This window comes from Harmonia axyridis, chromosome 1 (genome assembly GCF_914767665.1).
Source record: "Harmonia axyridis chromosome 1, icHarAxyr1.1, whole genome shotgun sequence".
NCBI lineage: Eukaryota > Metazoa > Arthropoda > Insecta > Coleoptera > Coccinellidae > Harmonia > Harmonia axyridis.
The window spans coordinates 68,755,519-68,775,320 of NC_059501.1; the positions used below are offsets into that span (position 1 = coordinate 68,755,519).

General features: G+C 35.1%; 1 protein-coding gene across 3 annotated transcripts in view; it reads right to left on the reverse strand.

The window, feature by feature from the left end:
- Nucleotides 1–3,608: 3,608 nt before the first annotated feature.
- LOC123670680 overlaps nt 3,609–19,802 on the reverse strand; it is a 46,124-nt gene continuing 29,930 nt past the window's right edge. For all 3 annotated transcript variants that reach the window (XM_045604205.1, XM_045604203.1, XM_045604204.1), the window contains exons 2-6: nt 18,313–18,497; nt 17,473–17,721; nt 8,535–8,715; nt 6,178–6,306; nt 3,609–5,193 (exon numbers count right to left, since the gene is read on the reverse strand). In XM_045604205.1, the coding sequence (XP_045460161.1) occupies nt 5,055–5,193; nt 6,178–6,306; nt 8,535–8,715; nt 17,473–17,721; nt 18,313–18,497 (883 nt within the window). In that variant the 3' untranslated portion in view covers nt 3,609–5,054. The remainder of the gene's footprint in view (nt 5,194–6,177; nt 6,307–8,534; nt 8,716–17,472; nt 17,722–18,312; nt 18,498–19,802) is intronic.

The window sequence follows — 19,802 nt, forward strand, 5'->3', positions numbered from 1 at the left end:
TGGTGGAAACCTAAGATTCGAATTCAGCATCCCAAAAAATATATTAAATCTGATAAATCAAAAGTTTCCTGTGAAAGACATATTGATTGGACTATTTTAGATAATCCTCAAAAAAACAACCAAAATAATGTCATGCATAATATAAATTATTAAGTTTGTTTAATTCGTCATTCAACATAGGTTTGGTTTATCCAAAGTCACTTGAACTAGTCCATAAAAACGCTTGGCCTTAGAAGTCCCTTTGAAGTGGATACCGCGATCCGCTAAATACCGGGGTTAATTTGAAAGTATTGTTAGGCAATAAATTCACTGGCCCCAAAGGAATTTCTGGAAACTTGGACAACCCTTGTATAATCGAAATATTCAGCTTCCTCCAAGTGACTTTACATCTACAACATATGTACAACACTTGCACCGACAACGAGAAGATTAAAGATTTTCACATTTGTTCCCGAGACCGGCGAAAAAGTACCTGCAACGATCTAAAAAACGATTAGATCTGAATATCATCTTCCTCAGATATTTTTTGTGGATTGGAAATAAATTGAATAAGTGTTTTTATCCCGTTCTTTTATTTCCTTAATTTGTCCTTGGCCGTGAACTACTTTAGTCAAAGTACAGGGTGTTTCCTAAACATGCGGCAAAAATTCAGGGGGTTGTTCCTTGGACTATTCTAAGAATATTTTGTCCTTTGATGATTTTTGAAAAACCTATTTGTTTCGAAGATACAGGGCGAAAAACATTTTTCATATTTTTAAAATTAATAATAGTTTAAATAAAAATGCGTACCGCACTGTGTTTACTAAGTAGGTACAATTTATTTTTAAATTTGTTTAACAACATTCCAATTACTAAAAACGGCCAGTTTTTTGACTAAAAATTGATAAGTGCAGATGGTAAAGGAATACAGATTAAACACGGTTTTCATTTGAATTCGTTTGCTGGGTGTAACTTAATAAGAAATGATCCTGGTGTTTTTGAAAGGGTTCGGCAGTCAATGAGGAGAAGATTGGATGCTTGTATATGCTGGCTAGAGGTGGTCATTTTCAACAGTTTTTGTAGGTTGAGTTGAATTTTCATGTAATTTTTCATAATAAAATGTTATTATCTGAAATTTTGTTTCCCCTATATCTTCGAAACAAATAGGTTTTTCAAAAATCATCAAAGGACAAAATATTCTTAGAATAGTCCAAGGAACAACCCCCTGAATTTTTGCCGCATGTTTAGGAAACACCCTGTATAAGGACCACAACCCACAAGTTCTTGTAATAGTTTCTGTGTGTTGTTTTTTCAATCCTTGTGGGGTGGTTTTCCAGAGGTCTTGGAGATAAATAATTATAAAAATTCACAATGTTTTAATGTGGATTCGGTGGCCTGTCGCTTTAATGGTCAGGTCTCGTTCAGTTGATTTCCTTTCTTGGGGGACAGGATTAGTTTCCAGGTAATTATTAAAATCTGAAATAAAATTAATAACAAATTTTGCGTCAGTTGGCTCAAAAGCCAAAGATTTTGTGATTCTGACATCAATTGACCCAACACAAAACTAAACAAAACAAAGAAAATTGTTTCTACCACCTCGAAATTGGGAGATGTCGGGACTACTCAGTCTCAGTAAGACTTATTTTTCGAAGGATAAAGATTTTGGTTTCTCCAGGATTTTTCGTTTTCTTTTAGGGGAGGGGGCGCAAAGTACAAAATTTCTTCAAGGGGGGGGGACGCACGGTAATAAATTCACATGAAAATGTAAAAAATGGAGTATTCTTTCCATTTTTCAACAAGCATAATCGCTCAAGAGAGGGGGTGTGCCCCTGCGAACCCCCTCCCTCTTGTATCCGCCTCTAGCGCATTCCGAGCTATTTTAACAATCACCAAATCTAAAATTTATGATAATCCCTTTTTCTTTTTTTCAAAATCATTTCCAATTTTTAACCTTACTGTCCCTTTCTAAGAGCCAGAACAATTCTTTCTTTCTTGTCTCCAAATACTTATAACAGTAATGTAACAGTATAGCGTAATCTAGCTCTTGTCTACTGAGTCTTATTTTCTTTATGATCGACTAGACCTTATTAACCGGCAACTGCTACTCAAATACTCAGAAGAAGTCCGGTTTCGCGCCCGACATAAAAGTTTTTAACCCTCTCAATGTGAGTCCCTAAGCAATACTGATTTTCTTCTTCTTTATCTTCAAAAACGTAACTTCGAATGAGCTTTCGGCTCATTTTAAGTTTGCCAAAAAAATTCACCAGAATCCCACCCCTAGTTTAATCATTCGTGAACTTTTGTTCAGCCTTAATTTTCAAATTCGAATTGGTTGAAGTCCGATTTTGCTTCTACCTCAGCTGGAGCCGAATTGTTCAATTTGCTTACTGACAATGAAAAGCCAAAATTCGAGATATTAATTAGTTTTTTCCATCGCCACTCTTATCCATAAAACCTGTGTTAAATTCTACTGTCAATTATCAATAATAGTAACAACTGATAATGCATATCCGACAGCCAAACAGTGGCGGATTTATCGATTTACCGCCTGTAGATTATTCAACTTTTGCTGCCTATGCATTTTGATATAGTTCACAATCATATCAATTACATTTCCTATCTATCAATAGAACTCTAACTTTATGATTTGTGCTCCATCATTTTCGTTATAAATCCACTTGAGCCAAAATGAGGCATAAGCCTTTATATACATATAATAAATAAATGAAGAATTATAAACGAAAAAATATTGATTATTCGTTTCATAGGGCTTTGAATTTGCAGACATTTTGTGAGATTGATTTTCACCTGTCGAGGTGTAAGCTATTGTATTCAAACACGAAGAACTTAAAAATTCGCTTGCATCAATTTTCCTTCTTTTGAAGAAGTTTTCAAAAGTTTGCATATTCATCATAAGATTTTTACTAGTTTTGAGATCATACAACACACATTAAAAGTTAAACACGGAATAAAATAGTAATAGACAAATTTCACGTCATCCACATCAAACTAATCGACAGAATATGTATAGATACTAAAAACCAATACTGACCTATCTTTGTGAGTGCAATTGTTAATGCAGTGACTAATGGAATCTAAAGTGCCGATAGAGATTATTTGCGACAAAGGAATAATTAGATATAAGAATAATGAAATTAATTATTTATTTACTTCAAGGTCCTAAAAATTGCAGAAATCACTATCAGAGGTGCTACCGTTTCAATTCGAGTAATTCGGAACTCTTACTTCAGGATCTCATTAAATTTTATGCGATTATTCACCATCAATTTGGCTTTTAAAGCTTGTATGTAAATAATGATTGTGCCAACGACAGTCGGATCAGATCGAGCACTTTGATAGAACCGCTGGTTGATAAATTCGTTGATCCAATTTTTACACCATTAAATTATTGAGCGTTTTGGCTTATATGGATATATCCTCCCGTTTCCCCCCTTGGGTACGCCAATGCCTCTGAATACAATGTATTCAGGGGCACTTACTCTAACTTTGCAATATTGGAATATTTTCATGAATTTCCTATTTATCACAATTCAAGCGGAAAAATATTTCATTCAATCAATGAAATTGATAAAATCACATCAGACCAGGATGAAAATAATTGAAAATGATTTTGAGTTCATTTTTTTTATTTATTCAACATTGTGTACAATGTTTTCAGGTGTTTAATTAACTGTAGTCTATACATAAGAAACAGAATTAGCTTGTCTTTTAAGTATTTCACAGCATTTTCTTAAAGTAATGTGAGGATTGCAGCTTTGTGATATCTATTTCGAAAATAGAAAATTGAACGAATATTGTGATAAGAGATTTGAAGAAATTGAAAATGCTCAGATAGGATTCATAGATCAACTACCGAAAATTGGCACAGTGTGGACCCAAATGCTTTACATATTTGTAGACGACCCACGTAAATGGTCCACAAAAAAGCCATTCATGAGCACTAGGCAACATTGTAAAAGTATTCGAAATACTAAATTGTTGAGCGTTTTGAGGTAAATCGATTTATAAAATGATTTATTTCTAGCCATTTTAAAAATATCATTGGAATTCTAATAATTCATATTGAAACATGTTTTGAATCGGAGAATAATGAATCAGAAAAAATTATTTCGTTGAATATTCAAAATGTTGATCTTTTATCCTCATAACCCAACATTGTTTTTGGTCAATCAAATGTAGTTTTCAAAGAAAATCACCCTCTAAACAAAACCTTTCATGTCAGTTTACAAACTGTGTATTTGGTGTTATATTCTTCATTGAACTCATCACATAGGTAATTATATTTACTATAATAATAAGATCCTTAGTTTTATAACAACTTGAGCTGTACTCGTCTTAACACTTGATGAAATATTGTATTTGTTCAATTAATTTAATACTTGAAAATCTTTTTCTCAAAGAACAAATAAATAATACTAATAGATAGTTTTCCTAATCAAAATTTAAGACACCATAACTCAAATGATTCGTCTAAATATGATATGTAAAAAATAATAAACTAATTTTCTACATATTTAAATAATAGATTACAATGCTATATACGTTTTTCAGTCTTAAAATTATTGGACACCAAATTGAATACTTTTCGAGCTCATTCACAATTAATCAATTTGAATTTTACAATTAGTTTACCTTTCTTATTGCTCAATTCACAAAGATATAATACTAGTAGATCATCATAACGTAAATTTCCATTTTTTTTGGCTAATTAAAGCTGAAAAGTATCAATTATGCCATATATTCTCAATTATCCCATACTGATGATGAATGCGTAAAAACAAACTTCAAAATATCACAATAGTTTACAAAAATATATAAAATAAAAGTTTACATACGCAAACCTATTACCTAACATAAACCGATAGTGGGGTTTGTACTAATATTAAATAGTGAACAATATTCATACAAAAGATTTCGAAACCATTAGTCAATAAAATCTTCAATTCTATAGATAAAAATTAATCATTGAATGTAAATCTTGTTTTTCATCAATTAATTCCATCGAATATCTGGTGTTCTTGTCAATAATTTAATTTTTCCATTAGCAACGATGATCACACTTCATTATCGGGTGGTAGGAGAATTGATACAGATTTTCTAGGTCCAGTTCTTTCAACTGGTACCGATTCGAATTGTGAATTCACCAAACTCTCCTCGTCTGCAACATGTATCACGTTTCCGTTTGGAGCAAAACTGAAAAAAATAAAACAATATAGGGTAGTATTCCTAGATAGCTATACACACAAAATCAAAAGTCTCGTATATCGTCATATATCATGTCAAAAAAAAAAAAATAGGCAAAATGAAGTGCTAGAAGTTTGGCTTTTTTATGAATCCAGAATTGAACACATAATATTGAAAAAAGCCTGGAGAGTACCAAGGTAGTCAACAACGATCTAGTTGTCCATTCGAAGATGTTGATATTGTGAAGTTAGTGGAGATGGAGATCCTACGTACTGTTCGTGATTGTACAATATGATTCATTATCTTCCTATCGACATTTCAATAAACTTTTGTCTTTCGCAAACATTTGTAGTGACTCTTTTCAAGCCACACGTTGTGCAAGACTCGGGATGATATAGACAGGACAGTAGTTCTGTGGTAACACGCTCCGCCATGGATGTTAGGTTGTGTAAGGCAGGGGAACACTGGGTTGCTTTACTGACCATTCCAACAGTGGCCCCGGGATGAGATACCGCCAGTAATACAGGCTAAGAAATCCTCGACGTGCGTTGAAAGGTAGCAACTAACGTTGAAGCATATTGAGGCAACTTGATATATCTCTCAACGTTTCTGCTACTGGCTTCAGTTCTTAATCTGATGCCAGCAGACAAGAGCGATGGAAAAACGCTGTTCGAGATATATGCTCAATGGCAATGCCACCACGCTTCACTACGGAAGACCACTGAATAGCTTTACTGATTCCAACAGTTGTCCTAGCCCAAAAATGAGTGTTCTAAAAATATTGGCCGAAAATGCCAATCTCGATTTTCCAGATATCCGAATGTTTGTTATTCCTCCTCTCATAAAAAATGTCATATTTCTCCAATAAAACATTCCTTTACTACGATTTCAGGGTTGTCCAAGACTTTTGAGGTTTTGTGTTTTTTGGATTTAAAATGTCTTCAGCTGAATCTAGTTATATTCTTTTTCCATAATGGAGAAGTCTTGACTTACCTTTCACGAATAGGAGGTGGAGTTGGAGTCCTTGATAAGGGAAAACTGGCCACTTCACGTGGTTCTAAAGATCGCAGGGATCCAAATTGAGGGTCTGGTGAAAGCTGAGCTGAGGGGATGATAAGGCCACTGAAATTAAGAGAATAAAGTTGAGTCAAGACGTAGTATTTCTTGGTTATACTAACATAAAGAGTAATAAAGACTCAATATCTATATCTCTTATCTGATTATGATGAAACTTTGTTTGATTCGGTTTGGAATAGTACCTAGATCTTTCCATATAAATTATAGCTTTTCTAGATGAAACGATGTGCGTTATGTATTACTGGAACTTGAAAATCTCGTATTCTACTGTTCCGATTCTAGTTGAATGAATGAATGAGAATTTTTTCGGGGTTTTATAAGAATCTTAGCTCATTCGGATATACGTTGGACATTGCGCTGTTGTGACCATGAGACCTTAATTTTTTGCGTTTTACTAGTCTTCACAAGCCTCTTTCGAAATGAATTTTTCACCATTAAAATTGTTCGCCGTGGACAAGGACAGATGGTTATCACTTGGTGCCAGGTCCGGACTATAAGATGGATGCGTAGAACACTCCCAGATCTTGGCTGCTTTTGAGCGATTGCTTTCTTCAGAAGGTCCAATTGTTGACAGCACAGTTCCAAATTAATAGTTGTAACGTAAGGGAGCAGCTCATAGTAGGTAATTCCCTGCCAATCCCATCAAACACAAAGCAAAATCTTCCTGGTCGTCAATCCTAGCTTGGCCACCGTTTCCGCCGGCTCACAGCGTTTCGACCACGACCGTTTTCGCCAAACGCTTCAAAAATGGGTCGATTCAGCAGCGATTCACAGATTGAAATTCGGTCCATCAGATTTTTGTGCGTTAACTCGTGTGGTATCCATACATCGAGCTTCTTCTTGAGATCAGCCTTATACACATGGTTCCAAACAGTTTTTTGTGCAATATTTAGCTCTTGAGCAATCGAAACAGTGCTTACATGACGTCGGACCCGACAATGATCATGATTTTATAGGCATTTTTGATAATTGGCCTTTCGGTGTGTGGTGAATCTTTGACATCGGAATTACCGGAACGGAATCGACTAAACCAAAATTGCTCTTGATTGGCTGTTATCAGTTCAGGTCCATAAACACTATTTACATGTTCAGCCTATTAGCTTGCATTTTTGTCTTTATAAAAAACTGTTAAATATAGCATACTTTTTCTTGGCTAGTGTCCATATTTGACGCGCGCTCAAACTAAAATGAGTCAACTAATCACAAAACTGTCAGAAGAGATTTTGTGGTACGAAATCTCATCTCTCAAACGGTATCTTATTATTATTATTTATTTCGAACTGGGGCCGTTTCGGTTCGGTAAACTTTCCGGGAACTGCGACCATGTAGATCTTTTGTTCTCTACCCTACTCATTCATGGAAACCCAAGGAGGTCGTCAATGACGTTAATAAAACTGTCAACCTCCTTAAGGACCTTGGCCGTTACCTCTCTGGTATCCAGGAACGACTTACCCATGTGAATAGTTCTTAAGCCAGCCAGCTCCGGACACTTGCATACCATGTGTTCGGCTGTTTCTGCGTCTGATCCACAGAACCTGCAAACCTCGTCTGCTGACTTTCCCATACGGTACAAATGATGTTTGTACCGACAGTGCCCCGTCAGCAGTCCCACCATCACCCGAAGCTCGGCTCGTGACACCTTCAAGAGCTTTTTGGCGTAGGTAGGTGAAATCGTCACGAATTTCTTTGCCTGAACAAGTATAGGAGTGTTAGTCAAGTGGATTATCCTGTTGTTCAACTCCCATAGCTGGACCGCAGCATTATATTGGTCTTTTCCTAGCCCACAGAAAGGCTCAGGTCCAGCAGGTGTTAACCTTGATGCACTTTTTGCAAGTTCATTAGCTTTTTCATTTCCTTCAACACCACAGTGCCTTGGTACCCATAGTAGAGTCACCTCATTGCCTCTGGCCAGTTCAAACGGTATCTAGTGGAACCCGATCGCGCTTATACAACGCGAGTTACAGATAACTAAAACCATCTATTGTAAAAATAATGGATTTCTTTTTACAACACCTGATATAGAAATTTAAGAAATGTAGTACATAGTTTGTTCTGCTGAATAATATGGTCACCACTACATTCGTTCTTTTCTTACAAATGATTCAAATCGAATTTAAATGTGTCACTTTTGATGAGGTGAATAATGAACAATTCGCCTTATATTTTCCGTTCCTATTTTATCGGAATCAATCAAGCAACGTTCAAGGATCGATCGGCAACGCTGCCAATAGGGGGGCAATTACGATGAATTATTGATATCTCAGATGACTCACCTTACCGATCCCGATTTGACTAGAAATGGTAGCGGTGTAGGACATTGGCTGAGAGGCGAGCTAGCCAACGAACTCCTCTTGCTTGATACCTGGCTGTGAGGGCATTGAGGGGGGCCTACCGCCACGGCCCCCGGTCCCCTTTTCCTCGGCCAGCAGAGGCATTTCCGCTCGCTCTTGAATGCTGAAAAAAAAAGAGTAGATGAAATTCAGACGGTTCATTGCAGTCAATTCGTGTCGTCGTCTCGAAGCGTCATATTTCCGTTGTTATTTTGAATTCTTTCAATAAAAGACATACTCTATTTGATATTGATGTTAATAAAGGTGTGATATTATTATAGAATATCAGAATTAGGGATTCACGGCTTGGCTTGATCTTGATTTGATTTCAAGTCAAGCTCAAGTCAAGTAGTAGTTTTTCAATCTCAAGTCAAGTCAACTATTTATTTATCAAGTACTTGAATCATATCAAGCTACTTGATTTTTAGCAGTTTTATTGTGTAGTGTCACATCAATAAAAAATATGGAATAAGAACAAACCTTGCAATAAACACTGTTATTTTTTAAACTTATTGTATGAAAGAACCGAAAATATCAACTTTTTTGAAATATAAACATGAATTGAATAATTATAAATCATAACAAATTAAAAAGTGATAAGATAATAAAGTTCCTCAATATCGAGAAACCTCCAGGTCTTGTTTGATTTAATAATTTTCCATCCAGGATATAAGATACATGAGGCATCTTATAGATTTGTCGCCTAACCTATTGCGGGTTTTGTAACTGTCAGAGCAGCTCTGGAAAATTGTTTTTCAACAAGAGCTGAAGATGCTGGCGTTGATGAAAAATCCTTGGCCATTTTAGCTCAGTTTGGAAAGATATTTCTGAAACTAACAAAATCTACCAATAGATTTCATAGAAATGTGAGAAAACTACTAATAAAGTCACACTGGCGAATGCTTCAGTCTCTCGGAGCTCGAGGAATCCCCTTATTTAGTCTAAGCGCGCACGAGATTGCAGAAATATATGCCGTGCAATGCTTGCATATCAAGCTCAAGTAATATCAAGTAGCTTGATATCAATTCAAGCAATAAATATCTAAAATCAAGTCGAGTCAAGCTCAAGTATGTAATTTTTACATCTCCTTCAAGCTTCACGTCTAATTTGGAAACACCCTGTATAGCTATCAAAGTTAGTTAGTATTTCCAATGAGAAATTTCATTTTGGTATAAAACTCGATAACTCCACGAATTCCATCATAAATGTCTTAAATCGATATTGGAACATTGGCATATAGATCTCATCTTTTCCGTGAGTCGTTCGAAAAAAGACTAAGGGCCAGTTGCACCATTTGCCTAAACATTGATTGAAAATTTAAACATTGATTAATCTCTGTACTCTCTGATTTCTTAAGAGAAATCAGAAATTAATCGATATTTAAATTTTAATCAATGTTTAGGTAAATGGTGCAACTAGCCATAAAAGATCTTAAGATGCGATTGTTCCGTTGCTTGTGTGGCACGTAGCATCGTCATGTTGACAATAAACGTCGTCCACTTCAATATCTTCTAATTCTGGCAATTAAATATAATGTCAGGTTTGTCGATTCCCCATCAAGTGGTGGTTTTTCTTCTTAATTTATAGGAAACGGAAACAAGTCTTCAATGAATTGAAGAAAATCAACAACATGAATCAAATAAATAAATGAATTGATGATTCATCCATCACATCCTGAGAATCTGCTCCCAAATTAATTGTATTCGCTAGTCTAGTAGACTAAACTTGTGTGACTAATTGTACCAGAAATTGTTTTCACTTTTCTCGAGGGTTTATTTATAGATTCGCAAAAACTAAACATGAATTCACGAAGTCTAATCTTATAACTTAAAGACTGCCACAAATTTACATGCCATACCAGGTGCAGTAACCTATAATATTCGAAACGAAATCCAAATCAGTTTATGCATATATAGTATATAACATTACTAGCAAGGTAAGAGGGTTTTTACTGGCGAATGGAGGATATAATTGACGAGCCGCAGGCGAGTCAGTTACCTCCTTGAGCCAGTAAAACCCGTTACCTTGCGTGTATTGTTTTATATTTTATTTGTTTCTCATTTGTAAAAAGGTTAGATAAATTCCGAAAAAATCTCAATAATCTGTCTCAAATGTCGTAAGCTATCATAGACATATATACATATAAGTCTATGTAAGCTATGGAAGCGTTGCCATGAACATGTCTGTTTATTTTTCTTTACATTTGTTTTGGCGAAAGCGAGAATGAATATACCAAAAAAAATTATTGAGGCAGCCAGTAGTGTAGCTTCACGTTTATTACCTGCAAAATCAGCTTCAAGGTACGAGCGAGAATACGACGACTTCAAAAAGTGGCAAAACAAAAATAGTGTGATTGGGGTAACTGAAGATGTTTTTTTGGTCTACTTGAATCAACTATCAGCTAGATTCAGCCCTAATATTTTATGGGCAAAATTGGCTATGCTGAAAAGCTGCTTGGAAATGAAAGAAAAAGCCCCTGTTCGCAGGTTTGTTTTCCTTAAAAAATTTATTGAAAAATATGACGTTTAGTTGTCATTTGCAGATTTCAAAAGGTAATAGCGTTTCTGAAACGAAAAAATGAGCGTTATACGCCAAAAAAGGCCAAGGTATTAAGTAAAGAAGAGGCTGAACAATTTCTTTTACATGCTCCTGATGACCAGTGGTTGCTGGCGAAAATTGTAACAATATTTGGGATTTTTGGATGTTGTCGATGTGACGAAATTCTCTCCTTAAACATGAATGATGTAGAAGATATGGGAAAATACGTTATTGTGACATTGCGGCAAACAAAAAATTTAACAACAAGAAGATTCACCATAACCGATGATGGCTGCAGCTTCAAGCCTTGCATGTTATACAGAAAATATGAAATCTCCGGCCTCCTGGAACAGAAAGCCTAAGATTTTTTTTGACATACCGACATGGAAAGTGCATTTCCCTTAATGCTGGCCAGCACACTATTGGTGGTATCCCAAAGCAAATAGCAAAACAACAAAAAAATCGAAATGTCTAGCAAATTATTTGGTAGTAAGGAGAGTACAAATGTTCTGCAGTCCTCGAATTCAGCAGTTTCTGAGTCAACATATGGTTCATCATCATCAGTATCAACTCTTTCATCATCAAAAATCTGTGTTACTGAAAATAACAATCGTACCATGATTGTCAACATATATGACGATAAAACAAAATTTTCCAATGTAAATAATTATACTAACTTGTAAAAATTTTGCAAGTTAACTGTCAGTTTTACAAGTTAGTGACTTGATAAAATAAACTTTCTTGATTAATATTGTGTTTTTGGAAACTGTCGTTTACAAATGAGAAACAAATAAAATTTTTAAATATCACGCAGTTTTCAAATTACACCGGTTAAGATTTTGTGTGGTTGAAGCTTGAAATTGTTATTTTAACGCAGAATTGCATCCCGATCGAATCTATTGTCATGGGAATATAACTCTTCCAATATTCTTCTTGAATTTTCTATAGTTTTGATGATGTAATTACCTTGAGGTTCTGCAAGAATCTTGAAATTGTTATTTCAAATTAACGTCCAAAATCTCAACTCCATAATCTGTTTTGTGTTCACGGAAATATTGGGTAATTATTTTTTATATTTTTGAACTTTTTATTTTTCTTGTTACGCCATCACCATGAAATTTTGAACGAAGCTTGAATTTGATATTTTACATTCAAATATAAATTCTCATCTCGACGGAATATGGAGTCCATTTTTCGTTCAAAATTCGAGAATTACAGACAAAGAGTATCTGCTATACCAATACAATACATATTCGTTACAACCAATTTACAATCCCGCCAAATTCAACATCCAGGAACCGTTAAATAGAAATTACCTCGTACAATTAACTTCATGGCACGATGCGATAAATTAATTGTAAGTATAATTATTTCGTGCTCGGTTCGAATAGAATAAAACATGGTGGTAGTCACACAGCGATTCCAAAAGGTTCAGGATGACGCAGACCTGTATGTCACGTGTATTCAATTGTGTATTGAAAAAAGAACGAATTGCTCAATGACCTCAATGAATAATTTCATATGCAGCTTCCTCAATTCCAAGACGATGATTATCGTAGGTGCATGCGAATTAAGAATTAATACTTCCTACACTTATCATTTCATCATGATGTCTGTATTTTTCGAATTTTGAGCCAGGAATGGTCCCAAACGATAAGTTTCGTATCATGAATAGTTAATAAAAATTTAATACGCACCTCGGCGAAAAACTGTCTATGGTCTCGCCTATCCAGTGGCGACGCCAGCTTTCGAAAACATGGGTGGCCAAGAGGGGGCCAGATTTTTTTTGGTGGGGCCAAAGTAAAGCAAAATTATAGTTCTGATAATCTATCAGCCTTTGTATGTCAAATTTTAGGGGGGAGGCAGCATTTCAGGGGGGGCCGGGCCCCCCTGTACCCCCCTCCCCCGTAACTTCGCCACTGCGCCTATCACTTTGCAGACTCGACTATTAGAGACAGATTTTCGTCCTTGCTACATAAATAACAATTTTGTAGATTTTTGTGGTAAGTGTTTGCTTTGCTTTGTACTCGATTATCTTGAAAATGGTGCATTCTATGAAAAAAAGAGACCTTTTATTAAAATTAAAGCGTAGCTGAATTCAGAGAAATGAAACAATTCTATCGAAAAAAAGACAGTGGTGTAGATTTTCAATAGGAAAAGAATCATCGCACTCTTATATCTACGCCACTGGATAATTTTGGCAAGAGACTCTTACCCTATTCGAAACATTACATTATCTAGACTTGAAAACCTAAAAATTGAAACAATGAATGTAATAATACTAGAGTTATATAAGTAGAAAACTGTTTTTTTTTTCAATCTCTAACATCCTCTATCTCGATAATGAAGATTGTTAGGTTATATTATGTTTATGGGAATTTTCGACTCCGAAGTTATTGAACTGAAATCTGAACCACCCTGTATTGTATATTGAATAAGCATTTAAAGTTTATCGTTGATGGAATTATAAGACCTATTGAAAACGCAAGTGGAATAGCGAAAAAAGTTATTCAATAATTCCTTAACAATAGATACACCGTTTTGAGATTTTGTAAGTAAATATAAAATGAAAATTTAAGTTTTATGCAAATTTGTTTACAGCGTCAACACAATTATAGATAATTCAAGAAGAATATTCGAAAAAAAAAACAATATTTCCGTGATTACAGATCAGATCGGTTTGAGATTTTCCGTGTCTATATATAATGAACAGTCATTTCAAGCTTCGTGCAGAATTTCCTGAAGATAGCGTTATCAGAACCACAAAAATGTATGCATAATATTGAAAAAAATTACCCAATAATTCCGTTAGAACAGATCCGATCTAGTTGAGATTTCGCACTTAAATATGAAATAACAATTTCAAGCTTTATGTAATATTTTGTGCTGAAATGAGAAAAGTACCGATAACTCTCGAACAAACTAGAAACTTGAAATTTTCAGGGAAGGTTTGGATATCGCGAATGTCGCCATTAAGTTTGGGCAAAATCCAAGTAAGGGTTCCGTAAATATAGCCGTTTGAAATTTTATTAACAGTAGCTTCAAAACTACGAATTCGATCGAAATGAAATTATGCTTTTGGATGTAAAATAGCAATTTCAAGTTACATGAAAAGTTTCATGCAGAAGAGAAAATTCAATAAGAATATATGGATGAAAACTAATATCACATTGATAACAGAACCAACCAAGTTAAGATTTTGCGAACAGAGAGATTTCTGAATGCTAGAGCTACCGAAAGTGGTATTCCCAATTTTTAATATCATACTAAGCTAGATATTAATGACAGTTATTACATTGTCATCACAGCAAATATCCCCACGAATCAAAATCATCACGCTTTATAGGTATTAACACGCTCTGAAAAATTTTCACATACAAAAGGATGTAGGTACCTATATAATGATTCAAATTCGTTTTGGATGTGAGCGAACTGTGAAATGATAAGGGTAAAACAAAGGAAGATAATTACACATTTCCTTCTAATGAAGTTCCTGTGCTGTACAATGGAAAAACATCAAGCGCTAATAACAATGGATCAAAGCATTGGAAATGTCTGGCTTCTACCTTTGATAAGACTATGATAACAGCCATCCTTGTTAATGTGAAAGCTTGGAATATTTAAATGATAGATACAATAATGTCAATAATATTTCCAGAACATTGCTGAATTTGGAGAATTTCTCAATCTACGTTTTGAAAAAATTAGAAGTTTTTCAATTTTTGTGCAGAAAACTGGGCAACATCAATTAATCCATTATTATAAGTTTTTTTTCAGTATCGCATTCAAATATTTTTATTAATTTCGAAGTTATTAAGTTAACCAAGGACACTTCAATTTATGAAAAACCGAAATATCTGAAAAAAAGGGTAAGTTTCAAGCATGTGAAACTGAACAAACTTGGGTTCATTTATTCCATGCAATCTAAAATTCAATAAAAAATAGGGTGGTCCATAAGAAAAAAACATGTCTGATTATTTTCACTATTTGAACCATTGAACTTAAATGAAAACTAGAATTTTTACGATAAAATTTGATACCTACGAGGCTAACTATTTTCAGGTGAAGAAATTAACGAAAATATCAGTCTAACAAATTCGTCGATAAATGTGGGTTAAGATCATATCAGTGAAAACAAAAGCCTTGGGGTTTGTTTAAGACTATCGATTCTAAGACTTGGCAAACGGCCACATTTGCTATATTCTAGCCTTAACCTTGGTATGGATTTCGATCACAATGTCACGATAATACTATTAAGAACTTACATCCTTGAATTTAACGAAATAAATTGGCATTGGCGCCTCTATTTTGTCATGTAGGTCAGTTACAATATGTCCAATTATGAAGTGGATACCTCAAGTAAACACAGGTGGATCAATGGTAGTTTAATAATGGAAATTGTCATACAGGATGCTGTAGTTATCAAAATTATTTCATTATATTTCAAAACATACTTGTGTTTAAACTCAGACTTCAGAGTTCTAATATCCCGCTCAAGTGTTAGCCTCGTTCATTTTTAGACTCCTGTAATCAGGATCGAAAATTATCTATTTTGTCTTCCAATTTTTCAATGCACTCTGGTTTATTGACATAATATTCAAGATATATGTATACTACTCCCAAAAAGTTGATGGAGTTCAGAAATAATGTGACCGTTTCAAAAGTTGCCGATTCTTGTTCACCAAATGTTTATTCATGAGAAATGAAATGTTTACTTTACTTTATCTGAATGTTTTTTTTGCTCCTGGTTTGATAACTTTTAGAGTTTCAGGCATGTTCTTGTCGTTTGCGAATTCTGGTCTTGTCTTCTTAATATCAATTTTGATTCAAAATCTGAAAATTTGTTTTGCAATAATGTCTAGACGTAAACTTAATGCGGATGAAGCCAATAGGGCTATTGGTATGATCCAAGCAGAACGTAATTAGAGAGATTTTGCAAATTTCTTTCAAGTTAGTGAAAGCGTAGTTTCCCGACCCAACCATCAATATTGAGAAACTGGAAACGTGACCGAAAAACCGAGAAATGGATGCCAAAGATCTACCACTCATGCATAAGATTGGTTTCTGACTGTGTCTTCACGTAGAGAGGCTTTGAGTAATTGTCGAATCATAAAACATACATACCGCAAGAAATAGAGAAGCGATGGAAAATGTTATCGCAAACATCCATTAGTGGATATGCATTGGAAGAAGAAGAAGAAAACAGCGGCTTTTGTACTCTTCTAGTGTTTTGGTTTCGAAGACTTAGCGGCATCAATTTACATTTTGGACGACTTTTGAGAAGGATTCCATTAACTCAAAATCATAAGCGACTGCGATTGTAATGGGCCAATAAGTCCGTGAATTGTGAATTGGAACGATCAATGGAAGTCTGTATTGTCCTCAGATGAGTCGAGCTATGCACGTTTGTCGGATAGTCGGCGTGTTCAGGTATTGACCCATCCTCGGGTGCCCAGAAATCAAGTTCATACGTTCAGAGGTGGTACAGTAAACATTTACTGTTTGGGAAGGCATTTGTTTCAATGGACATACATAATTGTTATTGCTATATGCTACTATGAATGCGCAAATTTACATAGAGCACGTTCGGACAATATAATTCTATTGTTCCATGCTGCTGGTGGGCCAAATTTCTTGTTCTTGAAAGATAATGCGCCACCCCATCGTGCGAGAATTGTCGACGAAGCTCTGGAAATCCACGGTATCCACATTTGGCCTTGCTCCCTCGGTCGCCAGAACTCAATCCCATTGAACAGCTGCAAAAGCTTCAGATTCTCACCAACTACCTCCTCATACGCTTCAAGAACACATACGGCTTTTACCGCAACTCTAGAGAAAAATTGACCAAGGCTATCTGATCGATAGTATGCAAAGGCGTTGTCAAGCTGTAGTTGATGTTCGCAGAGGCCAAACTCGTACTGAACTTTATTTTTTCAATTTTTTGAGTGAACTGATTTTGTACTACAAAAAAAAAATAAATTTTCAACTGAAGCTATGAAACTCATAAAGAAATTGTCAGAAAAATGGTTCAGATATGTGAGTAAATATTTAGATCTTCAATATTCAACTTTTGTGGAACAGTATACTGAAGGAGTGAAAGGAAAGGATCATTGCTGACAAATCCAAGTTGCAAGGAGACTTGTTAAGGTAAGTTGTTTGATACCAGCTTCTAACCAAAAATTAAATAGACTACCATTACAGTCAATCAAGGACCTGCATTGTTGAAACCAGGTTTTTTTATTGGAGTCTGATAGGTAGATACATACTTAAATGATAATTTATTGAAGAATTTAAACACTATATTGAAAGGACTTTTGGTACAACGTGTAAAATCTTGACTTACTAAGTGTTCTGGTGCTGATCCCTGGACTCAGAGGATAGAAGTCCCCATGTAGAGGGCAGTGAAAGCCGACAGTCTGTTGTTTTCTCCTAGCTCGTTTGGTCAGTACACACAAAGAAAACCCAGCAATCAACATCACAATCCCTACGACTATACAGCCTGGTCCTAATTTGCGGGCGTTGTCTGTAAACTGAAGTCTATCTGCATAATTCTCCGGAGGTTCATCTTCTGCAGGACCTCTGTAGGCAGCAGCTGCCAAAAATAATCGGATATTATACAGGGTGATTCACCGCAATGGTCTATTAGAAGTCTATGGAAAACTAAACATAAATTTGTGTTGAAAATTTGCACATTGGTTTTTGAGGCAATGATCTTTCTCCCTCAAATATTGCAGACTTGTGGAAAACATAAAAAGAAACAAAGTAACGAGGGGGATTATTGGGGACATTTATCAGAATAAATAAAAAAATTGTAAAATGTTATTAAAAAAAAAAACAAAAAAATTGTTTGGGGGGTAACCCCCCCATAAGTTAACTTTAGTTACGCCAATATTTTTACAGACCTCAAAATACTACTCAAATGAAAATAAATTTGTATTCAATGAAGAAGTGATTGCCTCCAGGATGAAGCAAAGACAAATCTTTCTACAGAAAAGCTAGTGAAGAGTTAGAGGAGCGTTGGAGCGCATGTATCACTCTAGAAAAAAATATATAAAATCTGAAGGTGACTATGTTGACGAATCAAGTCGAATTTTGAAGAAAAAAAAGTGTTTTTAGTCCCGGGATTTATTTTGAGTGAAGTCATGAAGTATTATAAGTAGTGAGGAGAGTTTTATTTACTCACCGGTTAAAACAATCCCCACCAACGTGAATAAAAATCCAAATATAGGCAGAATAATCTGACAGTTGTTTGCAATAACGACACCTGCTACCATAAGTCCACCCTCGATCTTTTCCACCCTTAGCCTGGAGATTGGAGCTGGACATCGAAGCCTTCCCATATCTCCATTTTGAGTCAGGTGGGCATTCCTGCAACAAATACGGAATAAATATTGACCATTGGAAATTTAACCAGCTACAAAATATCGATTTTCTAGGTTGTTATGTTTGAGAGTTAGACAATTAATTTTAGGCACCCTGTACATACAACTTCAATCGCTAATAGTATTACCAAGATCTTTATTACACAGGTTGTCTCGTAACTTAAGTTAAAGAGTGGCGGTAAAGCGTCATCCGGTAGCCATGTCGCCATTGGCCAAGTTCTATAGATTAGACAGGTTGCCTCGTAACTTTCAACCAATTAGCGTCAACCCTTCGTGACGTCACCCGGTATTCCCTTTCAAGTTGAAGGTTACAAGGCAATCTGTCTAATATATAGACCTTGTACTACTCACAATTATTACAATATTTTGCAGATTCATTTGTATCGTTATTTTACAACAGAAAACTGAGAGTCAATTTGATTTGATTGGATTGGTATTTTTCGAATAATTGAGAAAATCGATTTAAAAAGCTAAATCTGGGAAACTATAAAGCGGGTTTTACCATTAACAAAGTCAACTGTTTCTGCAATACTTATTCCGATAAAATTCAAAATATTACACATAAACCTCCGTCATAAAATATTCTTAATGTGGCTATATTCTCGCTTGAGAATGCAATGAAAATCTTAATGTTTTTCATGATATATACGAACCAGCCTCAAATAAACAAACATTTTTATTAAAATCTATTTTTCATTAATGTCCGAGCCAACGCAAAGCCATCCCCAAAACATTAGGAGGAAAAGAGCTATAAATAATTCTGTATGATTTTCCGTCTACTCGTCTACGCTTTTGAAATTGGTAGCTTTCCGTATAAACATTACGTGGAGTTTCTCCTTCGAAACGTCTAAAAATATAGAGTGAGCAATATGAATCGCCCAACTGGAATTTCCTGTACTTCATTTCTGCAAAATTATAGGCCTTTCGTTGCCAGATACATCAATAATTTTCGTCATTCGAGATTATAAAAATTTTCGTTGGATTCTAGAAGTTTTCCAAGTCTGCAATGTTGATTTTTGAGAAGAAAATGTTATAGGACATCAAAGGAAATAAGCGTTATCTTTGCTGAGAATTGATTTGAAATAATCAATGATTATTTAGTTTTTGAACCTGTCAAATATAATCCATTTTTAATGTCATTTGGGGAATGATTATCCATTGGGAATATCTTTTTTCGGCAACCGTCCGGGAAGTGCTCACTTCCCGGACGCTTCTTCTCTGAGAAAGTAGCATTTCCCGGCCTAGTCCGGAAAGTACGTACTTCCCGGACTAGGCCGGAAAAGAATAATAG